Source organism: Hyaena hyaena, unplaced genomic scaffold (genome assembly GCF_003009895.1).
Source record: "Hyaena hyaena isolate Hyena2069 unplaced genomic scaffold, ASM300989v1 scaffold_779, whole genome shotgun sequence".
In the NCBI taxonomy this organism is placed as follows: Eukaryota; Metazoa; Chordata; class Mammalia; order Carnivora; family Hyaenidae; genus Hyaena; species Hyaena hyaena.
Window position 1 is genome coordinate 260,737 of NW_024081413.1, and position 26,345 is coordinate 287,081.

The 26,345-nt window shown below is 50.4% G+C and overlaps 1 protein-coding gene across 2 annotated transcripts; it reads left to right on the top strand.

Moving 5' to 3' along the window:
- Positions 1 to 1,015: 1,015 nt before the first annotated feature.
- On the top strand, positions 1,016 to 25,217 carry TRIM3 (tripartite motif containing 3). 2 transcript variants are annotated; one of them, XM_039218874.1, is made up of 12 exons: positions 1,016 to 1,104; positions 9,295 to 9,460; positions 15,087 to 15,318; positions 15,542 to 15,693; positions 15,921 to 16,101; positions 16,359 to 17,091; positions 17,212 to 17,315; positions 22,441 to 22,608; positions 22,796 to 22,964; positions 23,228 to 23,298; positions 24,345 to 24,485; positions 24,635 to 25,217. In XM_039218874.1, exons 2-12 carry the CDS (start codon positions 9,330 to 9,332, stop codon positions 24,785 to 24,787), a joined length of 2,235 nt encoding a protein of 744 aa, XP_039074805.1. In that variant the 5' UTR covers positions 1,016 to 1,104; positions 9,295 to 9,329; the 3' UTR covers positions 24,788 to 25,217. The 2 variants fall into 2 exon arrangements, with proteins under 2 accessions (XP_039074805.1, XP_039074807.1); XM_039218876.1 differs by lacking the exon at positions 1,016 to 1,104 and adding an exon at positions 1,171 to 1,314.
- The last annotated feature ends 1,128 nt before the right edge of the window (positions 25,218 to 26,345 follow it).

Below are 26,345 nucleotides of genomic sequence, written 5' to 3' on the forward strand. Positions count from 1 at the left end.
ATGAAATATACTGAGTCTCCAGGTGACTGGGGGCAAGATCTAAAGCAGTGCTCTAACCCTGGCTACACCACTTTCTAGCTGAGTTAGCTGATCAGGGTTAACGTCTGGGGAGCCAAGGGCCCTCAGTTTCTTCTGCTGTAAAACACATCTAATAAAAGAAGATACCTATTAAGATTATGAATATTGAAGGAGATAATATATGTAAAGTGATTCGTTATGTGTCTGGCACATAATAAGCACTCAGTCCCTGTTAACTGTTATTATAATTTTTATTATTTTCCACCGGGGCTGCTTTTCCACAATGCGATGACTGAATTGCTCTGGTCTTTGGAGTGTGGAAGGGAGTCGCTGGATGGTCTGAACCATAATCTCCTCGCAAGGGGGCTCCTCACCTACAGCCAAATCAAGTCCCCCACCTTTCACCCCGTCCACTCCTTCTCCTAGCGGTCTGGGTACTGCCCTTCCACCTGGGGGCCCTTCTGTCGCCTAGAGATCCATGCAGAGGTACAGACTATCCCGTGTCCCCCTGCGCAGCAGGGAACACGCTAGCATATTCCCAAGGAGCCCCCGAAGAAAGCTGGGAAGTGCACCTCCTGGAGGGCCCGGACCGGCTCCCAGAGTCCGAAATTTCTGCTGCTCAGCTGCGTTTTCTTGACGGAGCCTCACCCCAGTCCCTGAGAACTGCCTCGGAGCGGTGGGGAGCCGGAGGCAGCTGGCAGAGATCGTGGATCCGGGATCCGGCTCACGCGTTCCCCTACCCGCGGGCTGAGGCAGCTCCCGTAGGAGCCTCGAGGGGGTTGGGGGAGCCGGGCGGGTGGGGTAAAGGGGGTGGGGCCTCCGCGGCGGCGGGCGGGTCGTGGGTGGGTCTTCAGCACCCGAGCCGCCCCCTCCCCCGGCGGGTCCGCAGCCCCGCCCCGGCCCCTCCCTCCGGCCTGTGCGGCGGGTCCGGCGGCGGCGCCGGCGCGGGGACAGGCGGAGGCGCGGGACGTGGGGCGGCGCCGCGGGCAGGGCCGGGCGGACGGGCGCTGGCAGCGGGGGCAGCGCCGCGGGCCGCTCCGAGTGGCCGCAGTCTGGGCCTTGGCCCTCCCATCCTGCTCCGCCGCGGTGAGTGCGACGGGCGGCCCCCAGGGGCGCGTTTGTGTCCCTGTTTGCTCGGGTCCGTGTCCAGATCCGAGCCGCGGTGTGTCGTCCGAGTATCTGTGGGTGGGGGCACAGATGCTTTTCAAAAGCTGTGCCTGTCTCTGTCCACGTGAGGCGTGTCCGTGTCCGTGAGAGCAGTGGGGGGATTCTTCGGGCTGTGGCTGCTCACGTGAGGTCCATGTTTGAGGGGGGAGGCGCGGGTGGATGGGTGATGGTTCCTTGGAAGAGCGCGGGGTTTGGGAGCTTCTATATGTTGACGGAGGGTGTCGAACGCTGCGGCCGAGGGTGGCGGTGGTGTGGCGGGTGGGGTTGCTGAATGGAACTCTGGAATCTTGTGGCCCAGCTTGTCTGAAGGGTTCCTTTCTCCCTGGATGCAGACACTTCCACCCCTAGCTTCCCCCACCATCCTCCTCAGACACCCAGAAGCCCACCAGCCAGGGTGGAGGACCCTCTTTCCTCCTCTAGTGCTGCTCCCTTGACAGGAAGCCTCATCCGGAGGCTGCTTGTTGTAGGAAAGGACCCCTCCGGTTCCCCTTCAGCCTGGGCCCTGCCTGGAGGACCCCAGGCCCCTCCCTGGTTTCAGCCTCCTCCCTTCTGGACTTGGCTTCAGATCCTGGGCTGCAAACCTGCAGGGACAGATGGGTTGCAGGTTGGAGGGGCAGGCTGCACCCCAGAGAGGGCGATCTGACTGAAGGCAGGTGCTGGGCTTGTTTCTTGTGTGAAGGGTCTCTGATATAGACACCATACACCCAGGACTAGCCCCAGTAGGAAGATGAAATCTGGGAGGTTGGAGTCGGTGCAATCGGTACGGAGGTCTTTTTTACAGGTCTCTCCCTGTTTGTCCAGCTCACCAGTGCCCATTCATCCCCTAAGTAGGGCTCTGATTTGCTGCAGGATTGGAATTAGCTGCAGGCCCGACAGGTGCCCTGCCTCTCTTGGCTTACATGCCTCCAGTGACAGAGCACTTACTACCTTATGCTGTGGGGAAGCTTTTGTATGCTAAGCAGAGGTCTTTTTCCTTGGAACTTTGTTCTCTTGTCTTGTTATTGTCTGTGCTTTTGCGTCTCTGTCTGGTGAGAGGAAACTGCAGTGATTTAAACATGGCTCTCCTGTCACCAACATATACTGAGCACCCTCTGTGTGCCAGGTGCTGCCTCAGCCACTTAGGGGACAATGGCATTCTTGCTGAGAGAAGAGCTTGAGCAAAGGCCCATGGTTGTGATAGTACAGCCTGTGTCCAGAAAATCAGCAAAACCCTATGGCTGAAGAGAGGGTGCCCAGAGGGAGTGTCATGGGTGCCCTAAACTTAGCAGATGTTTATTCTGGAAGGGCAGTGGAAACAGCTGCACACCTAACCTTACCATGGAAAGCAGTAATCAAATCCTCAAGGTGGTACAAGATGAGATTTAATCATGGCACATATTACAGTCTGTAGGGACATTTGGCTGGAAAGAGAACCCCAGGAATTGCAGATTTGGAGAACAAAAAGACCCTCCCCATCCCAATTTACAAGGGGCTGGAGTAGAAACTTGTCCAGCGTCTTACCTTGAATTAGTGAGATTAGTGACAGAGTCAAGACTGCCTCCTAAATCTCCTGACCTTTTAACTTTGACACATTTTAGAAGCAGAATCAAGGATATAATCATAGTTGGTATCTGAAAGGTGAAAGAACAGGAAGAATTGAGAAGATTCCCATAATTCTGGCTGCTGTGGCCAGGTGGATGATGGTACCTTTCGTTGAGATAAGAAAGGCCAGCAGGAAGAGTAGGTTAGGAGGAAAATCAGTTTTAGACTAATCTCTATGCATCATCCACATAGAGATGTTCAAGATACAGCTGGGTATATGGGTCTGGTGTGCAAGAAAGTTTTCTGCAGAGATAAGGCTTTGAGAGTCAGGTGGATGGTTACTGAAGCCACGGGAGATGGTGAGATTTCCCAGGGAGAGTATATGAAACTAAGAGAAGAGGCCCCAGATCAAGGACCTTGGGAGCTAAACATTTAAGGAATGAGCAGTGAAGACACAGCTAGAGAGGCAGGTGCAGAGTCCTCCGTGAGTGTGTTCTAAGAACATCTAGGACAACCTCTGTCCTTTTGAGTCTTTCTCTCTGAGTCTTGCTCTCTTGCCTCAACTGGTCCATATTTCTTAATTTTTCATGCTTCGATTCCTTTACTCACTGTTTTCCTAGTGTACCTGTCAAACGCCCTCAAGAGTCAACTCATATATCCCTTTCTCTGAAAGCCTTCTTTATTCTTCCTCAGCACCTTCAGAGTTAGATACTTCCTCCTCTTTTTGTCCATAATAGTTAGAATATGTCAATATCATGACAGTTACCACATTATAGTTCTGTATTTTCATGTCTCTTCCCCACACTAGTTTGAGAATTCGTGAACGACAGGGAGTGCATCTGCTTCAGCTCTGTGTCTCCAGTTCCCAGTTTAAGAGCCTGGCCCAGAGTATGCCCAGGGAAGTTTGATTGTTTCATAGGTTGATCAGCGGATTAAATGGTTCATCCTTCTGCTCAGTCTGGCAGTGATGGGGGAGATGGCACTGTGAATTGCATCACTTTCCTTCCCTGCCAATCTTATTGAAAGGATTCCTTTGCTTTCAGGACTCTACCTCTTCCAAGGCTTCTCTGTCCTAGAGAAGCCCCCAAAACTGTAACCTAAAGTTATATTTCTTTTTTTTTCTGAGGTCTCCAATCATCAAATACACTTGGGGGCTAGTGAAGGGGAACAATTGACTTTAGGAAACAAGTGAGCCTAGATGACCTCTTGCATCATTTTTTAACAATGCCTTGGTCACCTACCTCCAGTCACAGCTGTGTAAAGCATGTATATTGGACTCTCGTAAGGCTGTAGGAGGAAGTCATGGGGGAAATTGGATGCTGTTTGAGAATTTGGAGAAACTGAAAAGCCTTGAGACATATCTTTTACAGATGCCAAGGATCTAGTGGAGTCAGCACTGGCTTTCTTCATCTGCTCACAATCAACTTCCTCCTCAGCCCTCTGGATCTGGCTTCCTTTCCTCCAGCCCCTGGAAACGACACTCCCTAAAGTTAATGAAAGCTTCATTTTGGCTTTAGATCCTGGGGATTCTTTGCAGCATTTCACAATGAAGATTGTTCCCTTATTCTTGAAGCTTCATCTTCCTTGGTCTTTATGATATCTCTTTCCTGTTTCTCCTGCTTCTCTGGCTATACCTTTTCAATTCCTTTGCAAGCTTTGTTTCCTGGGCCTATCCCTTAAATGTTGAGGTTCCTCAGCACAGTTACAGGCTCTCCATTCTCTCCTTATGCTCCATCTGGGTGATGTCAGCTAATACCATGGCTTCAGGCACCATGTCTACACCAGTAACTCCCAAATCCCTGTCTCCAGGCAGATCTCTTTCCTAGGCTCCAGCCTAACTTTCCCACTGCCAGCTGGACCTCTCCACTCAAAATGTCCAGTAGGCTCCTCAGATCTGTCTTGCTAAAACACTGAACTTATCCTCTCATCCAGCTGCTTCTCTCCCAGAGTTTCCAAGCCAGAAAAGAAGGAATCATCTCCAGTTCTTTCTTCTCCATCTACTCTTCACATCACACCAACCAGTCATCAATTTCTGTTGATTCCTCCCTGTGAAATCTACTTCTGCCCACCTCCCATTTGCTACTTCCCTAGTCAAAGCCACCATCACCTCTCCTGTGGAATATCATGCAGTCTCACCTTTCCCCTGGTAACCTCTCCAAACTGTTTTTCACACAGCAGTCAAAAAGCTATCTTTTGGCTCTAACACTTTCTACATAAACCTTCTCTGCCCACCTACCCCTCACCCTACCCTACTCAAGGTTTCCTTTGCACTTTGGATAAAGCCTTAATCCCCAAGCAGGGAAGAGTAAAGTCTAAACTCCTTAATACAGGCAACAAAACATTGTATGATCTAGCTCCTACCTGTTACTGTATCTCGTTTCTTAGCCCTCCCCTGTCAGTGTGTGATTCAGTCTCCAGATGCAGAAGGCATCATGCTCTGTAACTCTTACACAGCCTGGAGCTCTCAGCATGAATGGCATTTTCTTCAGGAGAACCCCCTTGACTCCCAACCTCCACTAACCCCCCTCCCCTGCCCCAGCTCTAGGTTAGGTGACCTTTGTGCTCCTGGAGCAACCTGTGCTTCCCCACAAAGCCTTCCATATTTACCGTGGAGTCATTTGTTTATTAGACTGGAATCCATGAATGCTGCACTGTGACCATTTATCTTTGTGTTCCCAGTCCTAACAGAGGTATTGAGTGAATGCTGATTGGGGAAATGAGGTGCCGTTAGAATTGAGCCATAAAAGATGGGTAGGATAAGGGATGCGGGGATGGCAGTGGCAGCCTGAGGAAGGAGGGTGAAATCTCAGGTTTGAGTTCAAGATCCTCCAAGTTTCTGCTGTGATAAACAGTCCACTTAAACCATCGCCTAGAGGACCTTGGGGGCAGATCTGTAGGTGGGATGGGAGAGGTGGGAATAGAAGCCCAGGAGAAGGGAATCTTAGTGATTCAGGCTGGGATATGGCCTCAGCGGTTGCATGCCTGGCAACTCTGGGTGGGGAACTGAAGCAGGAAGGGGAAGGGAGGGAGGAGCTGTCGGTCCCTGGATGTAGCCCAGTCCCCGCCCCTGTGTGACCGGCTGGGAGAGCCCCTTGGGCTTAGAGAGAGGCGGAGCCTGGCATCCAGCTGCCCCAGCAGGGCCCGGTAGACCACTCCTACTTTTCCTCCCAGCCCTCCCCTTCGCCAAACTGCTCCCACCTCCTGTTCCTTCCACCAACCCTCAATCTGTCCTCTTTCTGCTATGTCGTCCTGGTGTTAAGTCTCTCTGGAGAGAGAATCTCTGAGTCCCAGTGCCCACATCAGGAGAGGATGCTCTCACAGGGATGCCCTTCCTATTCTGTTCCTACTCATGCCCACCCTTATACAAACATAAGACACATGCAGTTCAGCCCTCTGTTTCTCCTCATACCTGGAGAAGACTCTGGACTGGACCCACTGCACGCATGCATGCTTGTATTCATTCATTCATTGTCTTTCAGAAGACCATGATACACTGAGCTGGGTACAGATGGTGGTGACCTGATTCTAGTCACCCCCTATTTTGAAGTAGTCCAGCTATCTTTCTGCCTTCCTTCACAGCCACATTTCTCTCATGAATTGTCTACTCCTCTATGTTAATTTCTTCATTTCCATTCATCATTCAACTCTAACCTGGCTGCTGCCCCTGCTGTGCCACCAGAAGCAAACCTGGTGGGCATTCCAGTCCTCATCTGACTTCACCATCCTTTCTTTCTAGAATCATTCTCTTCCTTGGATTCATTTGGTCCCATAGTCTCTTGGGTTTTTTTTTTTCCTATTCCTTTGGGTTCTCCTTCACTCTCCACTTTCTGTCTCTAGGCAGCCTCATCCATTCTCATTGCTTTAAGTGCTGTTAATATGCCAATGCTTCCAAATCAGTAACCAGCCAGATTCTATTCTATTCCTTACTTGACATCTCTCCCCAGATACCATACAGCATCTCAAACTTAGCATGACAAAACCAGAACGCCCCAGATCAGTTCTTCAGCTTTCACTGTCTTGGGCATGGCCCACCATTTGCTTAAGTGAGAAACCTGGGAGTCATTATTGGCATTCCCTTTTCCCTCTCACACCCAATCCTTTGTGATGTTTTTTTTATTCAGTCTAATGAGTATTTCTCAAATCATTCTACCTTTTTGCCTATATCTCTGCCAATACCCAACATCATCTGACCCGAAGGACTGAGGCAGCTTTCTAACCCTGCTTCCACTCTGGCCTCTCCTGAATCCTCATAGCTACCAGAAGAGCTTTTTACTTTATTTATTTATTTATTTTAAATGTTTTTTTATTTATTTCTAGGAGAGAGAGAGAGACAGAGTGAGCAGGGGAGGGTCAGAGAGAGGGAGTCACAGACTGAAACAGGCTCCAGGCTCTGAGCTGGCAGTCAGCACAGAGCCCGACGCGGGGCTGGAACCCACGAACCGCGAGATCATGACCTAAGCGAAAGTCAGACGCTTAACCGACTAAGCCACCCAGGCGCCCCTACTTTATTTTTATTTTTTGTAAATTGCATCATCCCTCCCCCTCACGCCCAATCAGGATAAAGTCCATATTCTTAACATCAAGGTCCTTGGTGATCTCATTTCAGCCTCATTTCCCAGACTCACCTCTTGTCTTTTATTCACTTCACACTGACCACATGGTCCTTTTGGGTTCTCAGTGAGCCTTCTCCCTAAGAATTTCATTCTTACTATTCCTTCAGCCCAGAATAATTTCCTTTCCTCAGCCTTTGATGCCCCCACCCTCATCCGTACCATTTTCCTTCCATCTCTCAGAGCTCAGCTTACAAGTTACCTGCTTGGAGAGGCCTTCTCTGATCACCCAAATGAAACAGTGTTGTTTCTCATAGGATCCTTTCTTTTTTATAGCACTCCCCTCCCCTGAAGTTTGTAAGTATGTATTTGTTTGCTTACTTTTAAAACCTCCCCACTACAAGGACAGTGACCATATCTGTTTTATGACTCTATCCCCAGCGCCTGAACAAAGTAGGCACTTAATAAATATTTGTTGAACTATGGAATAATTATTCAATACATATAGATCAATCTTTATGTCAGGCTCTCTGCTAACTTTTAGGGATAAAAAAAAGTAAAATATTATGTCTGCCTTCAAGAGCTCTTCATGCAGTGGAGGAAGTAGACAAGTTACAAGGAAATTATAGTATAGCATATATCGGCTAGAATGGAAGAAATACAGGGTATGGAGGGACACAAAGGTGGAATACTGAACCCAGACTTCAGGAAATCAGGGAAGACCTTCTGGAGGAAATGACATTTATGTGGAGACCTGAAAGATCAGTGAGAGTCAGCCAGGCAAAGGGGGGCTTGTAAGAGGATCTCAGACTAAGGGAACAGAATGTGTGACTGCCCAGAAGCAGAAGAGAACAAAGAATTTCCCAGGAACTGAAAAGAAGCCACTGTGATTTTTAAAAAAATAAATGTTTATTCATTTTTAAGAGAGAGCATGAGCAAGGGAGGGGCAGGGAGAGAGGGAGAGAGAGAGAATCCCAAGAAGCCTCCGTGCTGCCAGTGCAGAGCCTGAAGCTCATGAACCATGAGATCATGACCTGAGCTGAAATTAAGAGTTGGACACTCAACCGACGGAGCCATCCAGGCACCCTGTGATTGATCAAGAATCATGAGACATGAGGTAGTAGAGGGACTTATGGTCCAAAAAGCTAAACCTTGTTGGCTGACATAAGGAGTTTGGACTTTGTTCTCTGGACAATAGAGAACCAATGAGGGATTTTAATAGGGAGTAAGTGACAAGATGGCACCTGTGTCTTAGGAGCCTCAGTCTAGTTGCAAGGGAGATAGATGAGAAGGCACAAGCAAGGAAACGAGGATACCAGTTAGGAGGCTGTTGTATCACAGGAGAGACTCAGTAGGATGAGGATTTGGGGAAGGCAGAGGAAGTGAAGGACAGGTGTGTCATTGAAAGTGGGCATCTCTGGGGGCACCTGGGTGGCTCAGTCAGTTAAGCGTACAACTTCAGCTCAGGTCATGATCTCATGGTTTGTGGGTTCGAGCCCTGCATCGGGCTCTGTGCTGACAGCTAGCTCAGAGCCTGGAGCTGGCTTCAGATTCTGTGTCTCCCCCTCTCTCTAACCCTCCCCTGCTCACTCGCTCTCTCTCTCAGAAATAAATAAAACATTTTTTAAAAAATTAAAAAAAAAAAAAAAAAGAAAGTGGGCATCTCTGTACTTTGTGCTCAACAGACACTATTGCAAATTCTTAAAACATCCATTTGAGGTATGGATTATTCCTATAATTGCAAATCAGGAAACTGAGGCTCAGAGAGGTTGTATGAATTGCCCAAGGTCACATAGCTACCCTGGCTACCCTGGGCTTGAAACTCAACCTAACCCTAAATCTGTGGTTTTAACCAGAGCACCATGCTCAGGGGTCACTCAGCCCACCTTCCTCACCCTGTTCCCTCCCAATCACTGCTTGTCCTGCCTCTGTCTGGGAAGAAATGGGGTTAGTTCTCTGCAGGGGATTTCAGTAGTGGGGATCAGGTGGGGAGAGGAAGTACAAGCTTCCCTGGGGCTGACCTTGTCTCTGTATACAGGCTGGTGTGAGTGGCAGGAGCCATCCGTGAACACCATGGCAAAGAGGGACGACAGCCCTGGCCCAGAGGTCCAGCCGATGGACAAGCAGTTTCTGGTGTGCAGTATCTGCCTGGATCGGTACCGGTGCCCCAAGGTCCTGCCTTGCCTGCATACCTTTTGTGAGAGGTGAGAGGGAGTGTGTACCAGGGAGGGGTGAGGACCTCGCCAGCCCTGCTGAGAGTGGGTTGCCTGTGCAAACCTGTAGGAGGTGAGGAAAATGGGTACACATGGAGGGAAGCAGATGTACCCCAACCTGCAGGAGATGAGGGTTTGGTGCAAGAATATGTGAGAGAGGACCAGAAGCTGCTAACACTGGGCCGTGCCCTGCCCCTTCCCAAACCTCAAGGCAGCTTTTAACACCATCACAGAATTCAAACATAGCCAAGACTCTCAACAAGCTGCAGCCTCAGAAGAGTTTGTCACCTGCTTGTCTTCATGGTTATCCTGAGGCACTGAGTGAAAGGAAACCACCCCTAGCCTTCAGGCTTTTATCCATTATTTACTCATTCAACAAATATTATTTATTAAACACCTACTATGTGCCATACCTGTCCCAGGCATTGGGTATGATAAGCAAACAGATGTGATACTTGCTCTTAGAGTATAGTTAAGCAGAAAGCCAGTGATCAAAGGAGCATACAGCCAGACTACAGATAAATGTAAGCACTGCTCCCTTTATAAGGCTGCAAGTAAAGTGCTAAAATATGAGAGTTTAGGTAGGATCTGTTATAGTTCAGAGAATGAGGGAAGGCCTCCCTGAGGTATGACGCAGAGGGTGCACTAAGTGAAGTTAGTAAGTTAGCTAAGTGAAGGGAGTGCTACAAGCATTCTAGGCAGAAGGAAGAACGTGGGAAAAGGCGTGTGGCATGAGGGAACGTGTCAGGAGGGCCTGGAGGAAGTCTGGTGAGGCTGGAGCATAGCAAGTGTGGTTGAGGTGGTAAAGGTGAAGCCACACAGGCAGGTGGGGCCCACACCACAGGGGGCTTTGTACACCTGTTAAGGAACTCTGCCTTTACCCTGAGAGCCTTTGGTCCCTGGGTCTTTTTGCCATTGCCTCCATTCACACCTTCCAGCTACCTCCTGCCTTCATGGAAACTCATTTCTGCCACATGGACACCGCTTCCCTTCCAGCATCCCCAGCCCCCATGCTCTTTAAGATTTCAGCTCTGCTGCTCTCTCCCCTTTGTCAGCTGGAAACACTCTCAGCCTTCTGGCCTATTCCATGCTCTTCCATCAACCTGGGTGGCTTCACTACTCACTTTGGCCTCTTGGTTCTCTACTGTTTCTCCAGGAACATCCTCCATACCTCCTCAGTCATACTTTCTCCCAGCTGTACTCAGAATAATATCACTTCTGTAGGCATAAACTCTGGTATCCCACTCCTGGCTCCCATTATCCCACTCCTACTGTGGCACCTTTGACTGGGTATAGACACGTAGCCCCCTCAACTCTTCTCCCAGCTGCCAGCTCCATCCTTTTCCCCTGGGATGGCTGAGCATCTGACTGGCTGCCCGGTTCCCTCAGGTCTTTGTTCTTTTCAGAACCCATGCAGCAGACACTCAAACCTGGACCAGAACGGTAACTGGACATCTCTGCACCTCCTCCTAGGCCCGATCACTGACAGCTTCTGGAGAAAATCAGTGCCTGAGAAATTATGCTAGCAGGAGCTACAATGTATTGATTGCTTATTATTGGCCAGGGACTGATATACATGCATTGAATTACTTAATTCTCACAATAGATACTTTATTACCCCCATTTTATAGGGGAGTAAACTAGGGTTCAGAGCCACTGAGAAATGGCTATATTGAGAAATATTTCTGACGCTCCGTAGTAAGTAAGTAGCCAAGGTCTGAATCCAGGTTTGACTGTAGGGCTTTCACTGTTAATTACTACTCATTCATTTATCTCTTGGTCCCTGCTCTCATAGAGCTTATGCTCTCATGGATGGTGACTGACAGTAAGCAAGCAATAGTCCAACAGGAGTCACAGCCTGTGCTAAGTGCTTTGCAGGAAATAAACAGGGAGTGAGTGGGGGGTAGTTGGGCCATAGAGTCATCTACATAGAGTCATCAGGGAAGGCTTCCCTGAAGAGGTGACATGGACCTGGGACCCGATGAGGAGACAGACTTGCAGATTGTTCCAGGAAATGGGAAAAACCCATGCCAAAGCCTTCAGGAAGGAGTAGACTGGGCATGTTCAGAGATCAAAAGAAGTGAGTGTGGCTGAATGAGGAGGATAAAGTAAGGTCCAAAAGCATCAGGGCAACTCATGGAGGGACTTGGTTTTAGGAGAGTTGTTTAGATTTTATTTCTAAACACAGTGGGAAACCATGGGAAGAGGTTTTTTGTTGTTGTTGTTGTTTTGTTTTGTTTTTTTAAGGCAGGGAAATAATGTGAAATAAATTAGATTTTTAAAACTCACTCTGGCTGCTGTGTGGAGAATGGATTACAGAGGAGCAAGAATGGAAAAAGGAAACCAGTTAGGAAGGTAGTGTAAGCCAGGTATACTCAACACATGGGAAGGAGGTCTTGACAAGTTTACAAGTATTTTGCAGAGGAAAGCCCAGATTCAGTGAGCTGGGAAGAGAGCTGCAGGGGGATGGAGTAGAATGGCTGAAATTCAGATTTCAGGGTTGATGCAGTGACTGAAGATGAGAAACGGGAAGTGGGGGGAGCATGGGAGTAGACATGAAGTGAAGTGGAGGAAAAGATCAATGGGCATGAGGAGGTCTAGGAATTAAGAGATGCTGATGGTGGATGGACCATGTCGTGGATGTCAGAGCCCCTGAGAATGATGGCAGGAGTGCATGGGTTGGAGGGGGTGCTGGTTTGAGGGGGGCAACAGTAACAGAAGAAGAGAGTGAGCCAGAAGAAAGACTTAGGAACTGGGAGAAGCACCCATGAGGTCAATGGAGATAATAACAGGAGGGGTGATATGGACAGAAGGCATGAGCTTCCAAGGAGCTGAAGAAGAATAGAAATGTTCCAGTTGGGGGCAGGGAGGACTCAACCCCACCTTCTGGCCCTAAGGAATGTGGAATGTGAGACAAAGCCACTCTCTACTTGAAAAGACTGCAGGGAAAACTAGGTCGCAAATAAGTTAATATCTGTGAAGCACTTAGAATCGTGCCTGGCACATCATGTTTGTTAAATAAATAAAAATTAGTTAATGCAGATCCAGAGGTGTATAGAACATTAAGAGAAGAGATTGAGGATATGGGAAAGTGTACACCATGCAGATCGTGGTCTCCCAACACAGCTACAGTCTGTGTGTTTCTAGCAAGCTTCCTCTCGTCCTCTCTCCAGTGACTAATCCCAGCACTCAACGGTCTCCTGTACCCCTCCTTCACTCTCAGCAGCTGGTCTTGCCTGAGGCAAATGAAGCATGGTCTCTAACTTCACCCCTGTGCTCAAGTACATCCACATCTCTTTCCCTCTTCCCCCCATTCACAGGATGGGGTCCACTCCTCCTTTTCAGGCCAACCGGAGCCATTACCTGTCCACACTTCTTGTCTCTTCTGTCCCCCTCTCTACTGGCTCCTCAATGCATAAACATGCTCAAGGCTCCCATTACAAACAGATAAGCTCTCTCCTTTGTCCCTTTGTCCCAGCTAGCTGCCAAGCAGTCCTTCAACCCCCTTCTTGCCCAAACTCCAAACCTCCCATTCGTTCTTCAACTGGCAGCAGTCAAGCTCTCCTACCCCCACCCCTACCCCACACTCACTCACCCCTTTTCCTTACAGACAAAAGTACTGTCACATTGGCCAAATTCAGGGGGCGTTTTCAAATCCTTTCCTCCCCTGACTCCTCAGCTGCTTTTGACACTGATGACTGCTCCTTCCCTCCATCTGGAAATGCACTGGTCTCTTCGCTGTCTTCACAGTGTCTCTCCTCTTACCTCTCTACTGGTTCCTCTTTGCTCTCCTCATTCAGTATTTCCTGTGTGCTCTGCCCTGCTCTTGTCACTGAATCCACCTTTTGGGCTGATCTCAACCTCTTCTGTGGCTACAAAGGCCATCTCAGTGTTGATGGCATCCCCATCTCTCTCTAACCTACTTTTTCCCCAACCATCTCCTGCTCCCCACCCCCTGGATGTCCCACTGTTCCAGTAAACTCAGCCAGGTCAAAGGTGAATGCCTTTATAAACCACTCCTTTTAATGTGTTTCTCACCTTAGTGACTGTCACTGTCATCCACTCAGTCCTCTAAGATAGGAATCTGGGAGTCAACCAAGACTCATCTCTCACTCCCCGTATCTACTCAGACCTAACACCTCCCACTGCTTTACTTCTTAAATACTTTTCAAATTTGTTCCAGCTCATAGTCTGCATTGCTACTGCCTAATTCCAGGTTTTTCTCATCTACTGCAAGATCTCTTACAAGGTGATTGCAAGAGTATCTTGGCTAAGCACATGTTTTGTCTTGGATTTGAATCCAGGCTTCAGTGCTCACTCGTTTTGTTACTGTGGATGACTTACCCTTTTTAGTCTATTAATATAAACATAAAGCACAAAGCATAGCACCTGGGACATAGTACTTAATAAATGGTAACTGGATGATGACGACGATGATGCTACCACACCCTGTTTGCTGTCTCATCACATTCAAATTCATCCTCCACACAGAGGCAATGAGGAGGATGAAATGTAAACCTGGCTGTATCATATTCCTACTGCTACCTCTTGCTATTGGGTTAATTTATAAGCTCCTCATGTGGTCCATGTGGCCCTCCATGATTGGCCCCTGCCCCTTTCTACAGACATCTCTTACATTTCTTTCCTTGGACTTGGTCTCTAGCCACCTCAAACTGCTTCCCTACTTACATGATGCTGTTTCTGGCCGCCTTCTTTCTCTGGAACAGCTCTTCTCTTCTCCCTGCACTTCGCTTTGGTTAGGCTAACAATGATGTATCCAGGAAGATTTAGCTTACACCATCTCCTCTGAAGCCTTTCCTCTGAAGCTGTTCTCTCCTCCCACCCTGGGCCAGACGCCCATTCTGTGCATTTCCTTATCACTGCATGTACAGTCTTCTTTATGTTAATAATAAATAATCCTAATGCCCTACAATATATAGTGCTTGCCATGAGTCAGCATGTAAGCACTTCACATTTAATCCTTCCTCCAGCACCCTGTGAAGTCTGTGCTATCTCCATTTTACAAAGCAAGGATCTTTGACTCATAAAATTTAAGTAACTTGTCAGGGGTCACGTAGTATAATAGATGACTGACCTAAGAATTGAACCCAGGCAGCCTAACTCCAGGACCCATGCCCTTATCATTATACTATTAACTTCTCTAAACTCCTTCTGTGACTTTTTTTTTTCTTTTTAGATTTGTAAGTATTTTAGAGATGGGCCCTGTGCTTTATCTTTGTATCCCTAGAGCTTTGCACAAATTTGGCAAGAGTAGGCAGTAAATGTTTAATGACGTAACGGGAGGGGGAGCTAGTTGCGCATTTTCTGTGAGAAGGGTTTGTAAACACCTGTGGAAGGTGAGCCTGTGTCTGTACACACTGTGAGGAATGCAGATCTATCTGCTCTTCTGAGAGAGATCAGGGATGTGTTTCCACTTAATTGTGAAAGGTGAGGCCCTTTACACCCGTTGGCAGGACAAGATGTGTGAGCCAACCAGAGAGGTTTCAAAATGAAGTGTATGATTGAGAGAAGGATTGGCATCCTTGGAAGGCATGAGGAGGGGTGCGCTGATTTTGCACACCCCTCATTCCTTTGACTCCCCCTCCTCCTTGGCCAGATGCCTCCAGAACTACATCCCTGCCCAGAGCCTGACGCTGTCCTGTCCGGTGTGTCGGCAGACGTCCATCCTCCCCGAGCAGGGCGTCTCCGCACTGCAGAACAACTTCTTCATCAGCAGCCTCATGGAGGCCATGCAGCAGGCACCTGATGGGGCCCACGACCCCGAGGACCCCCACCCCCTCAGCGCAGTGGCTGGCCGCCCCCTCTCCTGCCCCAACCATGAAGGCAAGGTGGGCCCAAGCAGGCCCAGTGAGGCCAGGACTTGGGGTGGAGGGGGAGGAGAGGCTGGGGGAGGGGCCAAGTGGGTGTGGGTAAGAGGGTGTTTTTCTGGATGAGTGGTCCAGGTAGGGGATGCACCTGGAAGGCGAGGAGCAAGGAGGGCAGGTGGGGAGGGGAGGAGACAAAGAAACCTGGGGTGTAGCCATTGCCTGACTGGAGTGCTTATGCCACCAGACGATGGAGTTTTACTGTGAAGCCTGTGAGACGGCCATGTGTGGCGAATGCCGCGCGGGCGAGCACCGAGAGCACGGCACGGTGCTGCTGCGCGATGTGGTGGAACAGCACAAGGCGGCCCTGCAGCGCCAGCTCGAGGCGGTGCGCGGCCGGTAGGAGCCTGGTGGGAACCCCGGCTGGTGGGGCCATCTGGGAGCATCTCAACTGGGGCAGCGGGCAGGGGAGGGACCCTGGGGAGGGCAGAAATAAAATTCTTAGGGAGGGCAGGGAGGTTGAGGTAGGGCCTCTCCTAGAGGGCACAGTGGGGTGCCCCCTGAGAAGGACTGGTTTGGTGAAGGCATCCTCAAGCAACGGGATATGAGATGTTTCCCTTCCCCAGACTGCCACAGCTGTCCGCAGCTATCGCCTTAGTGGGGGGCATCAGCCAGCAGCTGCAGGAGCGCAAAGCAGAGGCCCTGGCTCAGATCAGCGCAGCCTTTGAGGACCTGGAGCAAGCACTGCAGCAGCGCAAGCAGGCTCTGGTCAGCGACCTGGAAGCCATTTGTGGGGCCAAGCAGAAGGTGCGTCTGTTCACTCTTCTCCACCACTACCCACTGTGACATGGCCTTATTGCCTCCACGCTTTCTCTGCTTTCCACACCTGGGCAACCCTTTCCCTAGAATATATGTTTCTGACACTGTCCCATAGGTACCACGGTATCTGTGTCTCCTGTCCATACTCACCCTCTTGCACTTCTTTCATGCTATAGTACTGTAAGTTCCCAAGGAATCACAGAGACCCTGTCTCTGTGAACAACCTCCCCCTGTCCCCTTCTCAGGTGTTGCAGACCCAGTTAGACACACTGCGCCAGGGGCAGGAACATATTGGCAGTAGCTGCAGCTTCGCGGAGCAAGCACTGCGTCTGGGCTCCGCCCCGGAGGTGTTGCTGGTGCGGAAGCACATGCGAGAGCGTCTGGCTGCGCTGGCGGCTCAGGCCTTCCCTGAGCGGCCACATGAGAATGCGCAGCTGGAACTGGTCCTGGAGGTCGACGGGCTGCGGCGATCGGTGCTCAATCTCGGCGCGCTGCTCACCACGAGCGCCACTGCACATGAGACCGTGGCCACGGGCGAGGGCCTGCGCCAGGCGCTCGTGGGCCAGCCCGCCTCGCTCACCGTCACTACCAAAGACAAGGATGGGAGGCTGGTGCGCACAGGCAGCGCGGAGCTGCGCGCGGAGATCACGGGCCCCGATGGCACGCGCCTTCCTGTGCCGGTGGTGGACCACAAGAACGGCACGTACGAGCTGGTGTACACGGCGCGCACCGAAGGAGAGCTGCTCCTCTCGGTGCTACTCTACGGCCAGCCAGTGCGTGGCAGCCCCTTCCGCGTGCGTGCCCTGCGTCCTGGGGACCTGCCACCTTCCCCAGACGACGTCAAGCGCCGTGTCAAGTCCCCCGGCGGCCCGGGCAGCCACGTACGCCAGAAGGCGGTGCGCAGGCCCAGCTCCATGTACAGCACCGGCGGCAAACGGAAGGACAACCCCATTGAGGACGAACTTGTCTTCCGAGTTGGTACAGATGGCCAAGGGCCTAGCCAGATGGGGGCGGGCCGTGGGCTGGGCAGACCTGGGAGAGGGCTCAAAATGACCAAAGAGTGAATTCTTTTGTTTTCCTCCCCTGCCTTCCCCACAGGCAGTCGAGGAAGGGAGAAGGGTGAATTCACCAATTTACAGGGCGTGTCGGCAGCTAGCAGCGGCCGCATAGTGGTAGCAGACAGCAACAACCAGTGTATCCAGGTAAGCACCTTTCCCACTCTCCCTTGACCCAATAAAGGTTCTCAAACTACAGCCCTCTGAAAAAACAGCATACAGGTCACCTCCTGAAAGGTGAGCCAGTCCTTGAAGAGAGTGTCAGTCCTTAAAGAACAATAAATCATAGCACCACCCGCACCCACCCGCTTCCACTGGCCACACTGTCCAGCACCGTCACAGTTAGGCCCCAGGGTCTTCCTGTGCTTGCAGCCTCTACCTCCCAGGTTGGGGCTCAGGCCAGACCAGCTCCTGGACCCTGAAGATCTGGTTCTTTCTTCATGCCCCTCTGTCTCCCTTTGAGCCTCCACCTGGCTGGCCCTCTTTGTCTCCTTTTTTCCATGTGGTCAGAATGCAGGCTCTGCCCTCCCCTGCTTTCTTCCATCATGCCAGCCTGGCTCCAGAGTGTATCTTGTCTGTGCCAGTCTCTGCAAACAACTAGTTGGCTAGACAGTCAAGAGGGGGTAACTTGTGAAAAGAAGTGTCTTCCAGAGGCTACAGTACAACCTCACAGGTGGTGCTGCTCTTGGTGCTCCCAGGCCCTCACATATCTGATTCAAACATCTGCCACACAAATGGACATGGCTGTGCTGCACTTTGAGCTCCTTAAAGCCAGGAAGTGTGGTTTTCTCTCTGTATTCTGTATAGTGAGCCCAGAGCCTAGTGACAGGCACCAGCTTGGCAGACACAGTATAGCAGTTAAAAGCTCAGGCTCTGAAACCAGACACCTGAGCTGGAATCTTAGCTCTGCCACTTACTGACAAGTCATGTGACCTCCCTGAGCTTCAGTGAACTCATGTGTAAAATTAGGAAAAGAATACCTCATGGAGTTGCTGGGAGCATTAAAATGACATAATGCACTGTGCATGACACCTGGTGAACCTTCTAATGTTAGCTATTGTTAAAAATATCATTGTCCAGGTGGAGACTGTAAACAAAAGCCAGGAGGTGGGAAAGTGCTGGAGGGGGTTGTTCAGGGAACTGGAAGGATTCCAGCGACTAGAGGTGGATTACTGTTAGAAGCCCAGTAGCTGAGGTAACGTTGTATATGGTTTTAGAGAGGATGCTGTGGAATTGTGATTTTTATCCCGTGCAGGATTGTTTCTAACGACCAAGCACTTCATTCAGTTTTTGGAAACATCTTATCAGGTGGCACAACTTTTCTTGAAGATCCTTACTTCACTACACCTATACATTTAAAGTCCTTTCTAACCCTGACTGAGTACCCCCGTTACAGACCTGGCTCTGCCAAAGGTCCGTCGCTGCAGTGTCAGCTCCTCCCAACCCCTGCTTTCCATGTAGCAGGCTGAAAGTGCCAGGAACTCTTCCATGATCACATTCCCAGTCCCGTCCCGCCTGCTTTGATTCCTACCCTCCTCCTAAGAGCAGAAGAATGGAGAGGCATAGGGCAGCACATGGAAGCATTTGGGTCCAGGCCAGATAGTGGGAGAGGGATGAAGTGAGTAGGGCTGGTGCCGGGGCCCCACTCAGTCCCACCCTTCACCTTCCAGCTCTTTTCCTCCTCCTTATGCCAGGGATGCCTTCTCAGCACAAGAGCTGAGATTTGGGAAGCCTTCCCTGGTGTGCACACACATGAGTGCTCATATGCACATATGCACACAAAGATGCATGCTGCTTAGTCTCCCTGATGAGGGGCTGGGGAATTGAGAGGGAGGGCCTGGGGCAGCCCTCCTCCCTTCCAGACACCTGCCACTCCTATGGCAGCCCTCCTTCTCATTCCTACTACTGGCACCCCAGCAGCATAACCACTAGGAGGTGGACTCTTGGATCCCAGAGCTGAGTTTCTGCTTCTTTTATTTTGGGGTCCTCCAGCTTGGTATGGGGCGGGCCTCAGGTGGATGTTGCCCTCCCAACCTGTTCGTGAGGTTTGGTGACTTTGTGAACTTTTCCTCCTCTGGGTCATCTGTAGTGACAGCTGAGGCAAATCCCCTCGTTGTGCCAAATCAGCATCAGCTGACAGAGGGAAAAAACATTTTGTGATTTTGAATGAAGAATTTGATTTGTATATATTATATCCTTGTGTAATCGTCTTAGTCCAGAAATTTTATCAGCTCTTCTGTGAAAACTTCCTCATCTCCTTCAGGAAGAATATTAATCACATTCTCCTTTGCGTTCCCTCAGCGTTTGCTATCGTACTTTTCATACTTTACCAGCATCTCTGGTTTGTTTGTTTTGTTTCATTTTATTTTATTTAGTCTCTCTCCCCTCAACTAGACTCAGATCCTGAAGTTACTTAGTGCCACTGTGGTACAGGAGTGCGATGTTAGGACCAAACTAGGCCACCAACAGATTCTAGAGAGGTTAAGAAAGCAAGCATGGCAGATGATGATGAGCCACCAGATGTCAAAGGAGAGAAGGGGTCAAGAATGGCAGGTCTTGGTGCACTGGGTAGCTGGTGCTGCCATTCAGGAGCAGGCCTGGGTATAAGTTGATGAATTCTCTTGTGCACATGTTGAGTGTGAGATGGCTGCGTGGCACCCAAGTGGTGATGGCTAGTTCTGTCTGAGATTGAGCTGAGGAATTCATGTCCTTATTGGTGCTGTAACAATGCTGTAAATGCAGCAGCAAACAAGAAACACAGTCCCTGTCCCACCTGAGGCTTACATCCTTTGGAGACAAGGGTGTTTAGCAGTTAGTTCCAGAAGTGTCAGTTGTTAGCAAAAGAACTGTAAAGCATATATCATGGAGGCTTACCTTTATGTGTATATATTGATTTAGGGGCTGGTCTTGATCATTAAAGGCTTTTCTGAAAAAGTGACCTGGAAATTTCTAAGAATCAAAAGATGAGTAGGAGTTGACTAGGTGTCAGGGGTGGGATAGGATAGGATGGGAAGAGCCTATCCACTTCCCCTCCCCCCTACTGCAAGCCTCAGCGTTGAGCTGAAAACTGAGCTGTTCAGACTGGAGGAGGCACGTGCACAGCCTCACTGCTGATCTAGTAGTACCTTTAGTCGCTCTCACATCATCTCTCCAGATCACGGTGCCTCCCTCTCTTGCTAGCTAGTGCTGGCCTGCCACAGGAGACCAGGGCAAACCCCAGGGCTGTGCTAGCCTGCCAGCTGAGGGCATGGTAGAAGTCCACATCAGGAGGGAGGATCAGTTCAAACAGCCCTGCAGGCCTGAGGCATGGAGCAGGAGCAGGGAGCCTAGCCCACTTAGGGGGAGCAGGTCTGGATGGAAGAGCAAGGCTAGGGCCCAGAACTTGAGTTCCCCAAGGCTGCTCCTGGCTCTGACTCATCTTGTGTCCCTAGAGTCGATAACAAAGCAGAGCATGTGAGACTTGTGTAGTGAGTGATGTTTTGGCTGTGAAGGAGAAGCAAGAGGCTATAGAGGGAGGGATAATTGAAGGGTGGGGAGACCTGAGCATGTTGGGCAGCTAAGAGAGGAGGTAAGAGAGAAAGAGTTTGGAAGGTTCACTCTGTCCAGGAGGAAGTTTACCTTGTCAGCCTCTTAGCCTGGATGTGCTCATACTTGTCCACACCCTGCTCTTTCTTGTCTGCTACCAAGTCTTGTCTTCCTCCCATGTTTCTTGAGTCCATCTTCACTCCAGCAAGTACCCTAGTCAAAGCCATCATCACTTCTCACCTGTACTAGTGCAGTGCCTCTGACTGCCCAGCCAGTGTCCGGTGTTGACTCCAGTGTGCTCTTTCTTAAAAGCTTCCCTGTGTTTTTTCCAACACCACCAAGCAACTCTCAGTGGACACTGATTAGGCGTCCTGCAAATTTAACTCAGTTTTGACACTGTGTACCTAGAGATAGCGTCACGTCCACAAGACTGCCCCCACATCAGATGCCAGTCACAGGTCTGGGTTGTTACTTATGCTTCTGACTGACCAGCTATAAATTGGAGGATCATACGACCCCCCTCCTCGAGTTCTATTAATTTGCTAGAGTGGCTCATGGAACTCAGAGGAGCATTTTATTCTGTTTACCAGTTTACTACAGAGGATACTATAAAGCTTACAGACGAACAGCCAGATGGAGAAGTACACAGGGTGAGGTCTGAAAGAGTCTCTAGTGTGGGAAGTTTGGTTCCTGTGGAACTGGGGTGAATCACCCTCCCGGCACCAACGTGGAAGCACTAAAGATCTGTACCATTCCCCTCTTTTCCTTATCAGAGGTTGGTGGGTAGGGCTGAAAGTTCCAGCCCTTTCTTTAATCATTGGGTCTTTCTGGTGACCAGCCTCATCCTGAAGCTTCATAGGGCCCCCCCCCAGTCACCTCATTAGCATAAACTCAAAAGGGGCTCCTTGTGAATGACAAAAGATAATCCTATTAATCAGGAAATTCCAAAAGTTTGAGGAGCTCTGTGCCATGCACTGGGGACAAAGACCAAATATATTTCTTGTTATACCACAAAACGAAATCTCATCTTGTCACTCCCCTGCCCAGAAATTTTCAGTCAATTCTCATTATACCCAGGGTAAAACCTTACTCCTGCTGTTTATGGGAGTGTTCCCTGCAACCCAGCCTCACTGGACGAGCAGTGCCCATACTGGACCCTGGGCCTTTTACACACTGTTCACTCTGCTTAAATGCCTTTCCACCTCCTTTACTGGGCAGCTTTGGTTCATCTCTTGGCATCTTTATTAGGCTATTAGCTCAGATATTCCTCTTTTAGAGCCTTCCTGGCCATTCCTTGTCATCCCTCTCATATTCTTTTTTTTTTTTTTTTTTTTTTTTTTAAGAGACAGAGTGTGAGCAGGGGAGGGGCAGAGAGAGAGGGAGACACAGAATCTGAAGGAGGCTCGAGGCTCTGAGCTGTCAGCACAGAGCTTGATTGATATGGGGCTCAAACCCACAAACCATAAGATCATGACCTGAGCTGAAGTTGGACGCTTAGCCGACTGAGCCACCCAGGCACCCCATATTCCCTGTCATATTCTTACAGTCCCATTCACTGTGCTATATGTCACTTCAGGTCTGCAGCCTTGTCTGATTCTTCACTGTAGCCCCAGCATGGTGTCGATTAATGCTTGTTGAATGACTGAATGAATGGGGGGGTCCTCCTCCCTCAGGATCTTGCTCCCTTCCCTCTGTGCCCACAGTCTCTCCCCTCCTACCCGTTCCCTCCCTTGCTCCTCTGCTCCAGGTTTTCTCCAATGAAGGCCAGTTCAAGTTCCGCTTTGGGGTCCGAGGGCGCTCACCTGGGCAGCTGCAGCGCCCTACAGGTGTGGCAGTGGACACCAATGGAGACATTATTGTGGCAGACTATGACAACCGTTGGGTCAGCATCTTCTCCCCTGAGGGCAAATTCAAGGTGAGAGGCCTACTGTCACTGTGCTCTATATTCCTAATGGCCAGCTCAGGTGAGCATTCTAGTGCCTCCTGGTGGTCAGAGACTGCAATCGTCCATCCCCAGCCCAAGGTTCTCCTTTAGTGTCAGGCTGGGACTACTCTCCCGACCAGGTAGGATAAAGGCTTTAATGGGTATCCCCTTCTTCTAGACCAAGATTGGAGCTGGCCGCCTCATGGGCCCTAAAGGAGTGGCTGTAGACCGGAATGGACATATCATTGTGGTCGACAACAAGTCTTGCTGCGTCTTTACCTTCCAGCCCAACGGCAAGCTGGTTGGCCGTTTTGGGGGCCGTGGGGCCACTGATCGCCACTTTGCAGGTATTGGGGAATAATTCAGAGATCTATTCTGATACCCCAGTCCCAGAGAACTACCCTGGATACTCCAGCTTTAACTACCCCTCCTATATCCTGACCCCAGGGCACCCCCTCCCTTCACTGTACCCTAGTACCATCATCTCAAAGGCACTTGTCAGCCTCTGACACCCCACCCCTTTTCCAACACCCCAGCTTTATCATCTCAGATATTCTTCATCCCACTCAGTATCCCAGTTTACTACCCTAGAGACTTCTTTCTATTTCAGGGCCCCATTTTGTGGCTGTAAACAACAAGAATGAGATTGTAGTGACGGATTTCCATAACCATTCAGTGAAGGTCAGTGTCTTTCTTCACTCTGTGACCCTGTCCTGACATCTTTTCCTCTTTTGCAAGACTCCTCTTTCCCTCACCATTATCCCCTCTTGAGATCATTCATTTGAACAATAAACATTTGTGGCATATCTACTTTGTCCCAGGCACTATGCTAGAAGCTGAGGATACAGAGATGAATAAAGCAAATACGCTCTCTTCTTGGTTATGGTCTAGTAGGGAAGAGGTAAAGCAGCATATTACAGTGTATTATTATATTACAGTATGATGTGATAGATTCTGTGGTAGGGAAGTGCAGGGCACTGTGTGAGGGCATGGCAGAAGTATTTGATTCAGGTGAGACTGAGAACCATCTAAAGCAGCGGGGACTTAACCAGAAGAGAGAGAAGGAAGAGATGATTTGAGGCATGGAGGACAGGAGGAGCCAAGATTTGGAGGTGGGAACCCTTATAGTGTGCTTGAGAAACCACCAGTAGGTCAGACTGGGTTTGAAGAGGGGAGTATGGATCAAGTGCAGATGAATCTTGTGTACTCTGCTAAGGGGCTTGCTCTCTTCCTAAGAGCTATGGGGAGTCACTGAAGAGTTGCAGGCAGCGGGGTAATGCAGTCCTGTATTTTAGAAAGATCACTCTGGCTGGGGTGAGACTGGTGTCAGGAAGATCTGTCTCGTAGTAATCTAGATGAGAAATGTTGAGGACTGCTGCAGTGGCAATATATACAGTAGGGTTCAGATTTGAGAGAATCAGCAGTTTGTGTTGATTCACTGGCTGTCAAGCAGAGGAGAAGGTGGAGTTGAGAATGTCTCCTGGCCAAATGGGCATTGACATTCACCAAGAAAGAACGCAGAGAAGTGAAGCTGTTGGATTTGATAAGCCCAAGGAAATTGGCCAGACCTATTCAGTAGGCAGTGGGAAGCATGGATGTGAAGCCTGGGATGAAGAACTGGGCCGGAGCTGTAGATCTGGGGGTCCTCAGGCCTGGGGCTTCATCCTATCCTCCTCAAAGGCTCTGCCCAAGGCCAGGTCCCCAGTCCCCAGCCTTTTCCCTGCCAGGTGTACACTGCTGATGGAGAGTTCCTGTTCAAGTTTGGCTCCCATGGCGAGGGCAATGGGCAGTTCAATGCCCCCACGGGAGTAGCAGTTGACTCCAATGGGAACATCATCGTGGCTGACTGGGGCAACAGCCGCATCCAGGTAAGGCCCAGGAATGGCATGGGGGTGAGGTTTCCTGCTGTGCTCCGTGTACCCCACCCCCCGACCTCCGCAACCCCCTGCCATACCCCTGGAAATGCCTCTCATCTGCCTGATCTCACCTCTCCCTCCATTGTCCACTCATTCCCCAGGTATTCGACAGCTCTGGCTCCTTCCTGTCCTACATCAACACGTCTGCAGAGCCACTGTATGGGCCCCAGGGCCTGGCACTGACCTCAGATGGACACGTGGTGGTGGCCGATGCTGGCAACCACTGCTTTAAAGCTTATCGCTACCTCCAGTAGCTGCAAAGGGGCCCTGCCTGGCTCATGGAGGGACAGACATGGGGGGATTGGACAAGAGGGTCTGGCCGGGAGTTGAGCCGGACCTGGCAGCACTGAATGTGGGCTGTGGGCATGGGTGTGCCCAGTGCCCTCCCTCTCCCCATCTCCCAATCCCACGGTTGCACTTTATTTATTCGGTTCTTGCTTTGGTGACTGGGTGGGCCTGGACTGTGGTCCCAAGGATGTGTGCAGAGCTTCACCCTTCCCCCTCTCCCCACCTTACACACCTGCCCTATCCCCTCAGTCTGCCCCCCATCCCCCCAGCCTGGGGCCAGAACAGCCTCTCACTCCAGGGCAGAAGTCCCTCTGGTTGTCTCCCTACCACACCATACACACTGACAGAGACAGCAATACCCCACCCCCCCATATTAAGTAAATGTGTTCACCAAGATGGTTTTGTTGCTTTCTTGTGGGGTGGGGCTGCTCGGGTATGGGAGGGTGGGATTCACTCTGAACTAAAAGGTGGACAAGCAGGCAGGCAGGGGATCCAGAGGCCTAAGAGCCCTGATGTTTTAAAGTTTCAGGAGTGGAGGACAAGAGAGGGTGAACCCTTGGGACTCTTAGCCACCTGCCAAATGCCTGTCCCTAGGCCCATGTCTTCTGCAGAAATCGTGAGTTCTTTGGCTCTGTGCCCTACAGCTGAGAAGGAGCCTGGGAAAAAATGACCCTCGCCCAGAACCCAGCCAACAGCTGTAGGGAGAACAGTTTGAGGGTATGACAGTAATTCCTGAAGCCCAGGCTTGGGTTGGGGATCTTGGGGCTAGCCCAGGTGGAAGCCAGGTGTGGGAGACTCCAGGGCCAATTTTCAAGCTTAGTGCTGAAGCCGTGGGGCCCTGCTTCATCCTCCTGTTCTCCATTCCATGATCGTAGCCCCTTCTCCACAATGCAGTGAGAGTCCTTGCACCCTTCCTGAGTTCCGGTCTCCTGGGGTTGGCTGCCAGTTCCAGGGATAATTTGGAGATTATTGGTGATTTGGGAGGCAGGGGCTCTGACTTCTCCCTCTACAAAAGGCTGAGGCTCAGAGGAATAGGGCATATGGCTGATGAAGAGCAGAGCCTGGACTGGAATCTGTAGCTGTCATACTCCTAACCTGAAAACTGTAGCACTTACTCATCATTACATTCCTTACATCTGGCATAGTAGCCAGCAGAGAAAGCACTCCACGAGGTTTGGGGAAGGACGGATCAGGGAAGGTTGGTTATGAGAGGTCATGGGAAAGCTCGACATTGTCCTGGGATAGTTTGATTCCTGGGGTTAGGAGGCCCTGTCCACAGAGACCATGGGGACTTTACAGAGATCAAGGGGGCACCAGGCAGACCACATGGAAGTCTTGGTTATATTCACCTCCCACATGGAAGTCTTGGTTTTATTCACCTCCCTGAGCCTCTTTGTCCCTACTGGTTGGGACCTGGTAGGCAGGTGTAGGGACAGGTGAACTCCCTGAAGTTCTAGAGCAAGTGTTCTTATAGGGCCTGCACTTCTGCACTACAAGTAGGATCGCCTGAACCCATGCCCTGGC

Coding starts and splice junctions, on each gene's coding strand:
- TRIM3 (XM_039218874.1), top strand. CDS start 9,330: ATGGCAAAGAGGGACGACAGCCCTGGCCCAGAGGTCCAGCCGATGGAC. Junction 15,694..15,920: donor CTCGAGGCGGTGCGCGGCCG/GTAGGAGCCTGG, acceptor TCCCTTCCCCAG/ACTGCCACAGCTGTCCGCAG. Junction 17,092..17,211: donor CGAACTTGTCTTCCGAGTTG/GTACAGATGGCC, acceptor CCTTCCCCACAG/GCAGTCGAGGAAGGGAGAAG.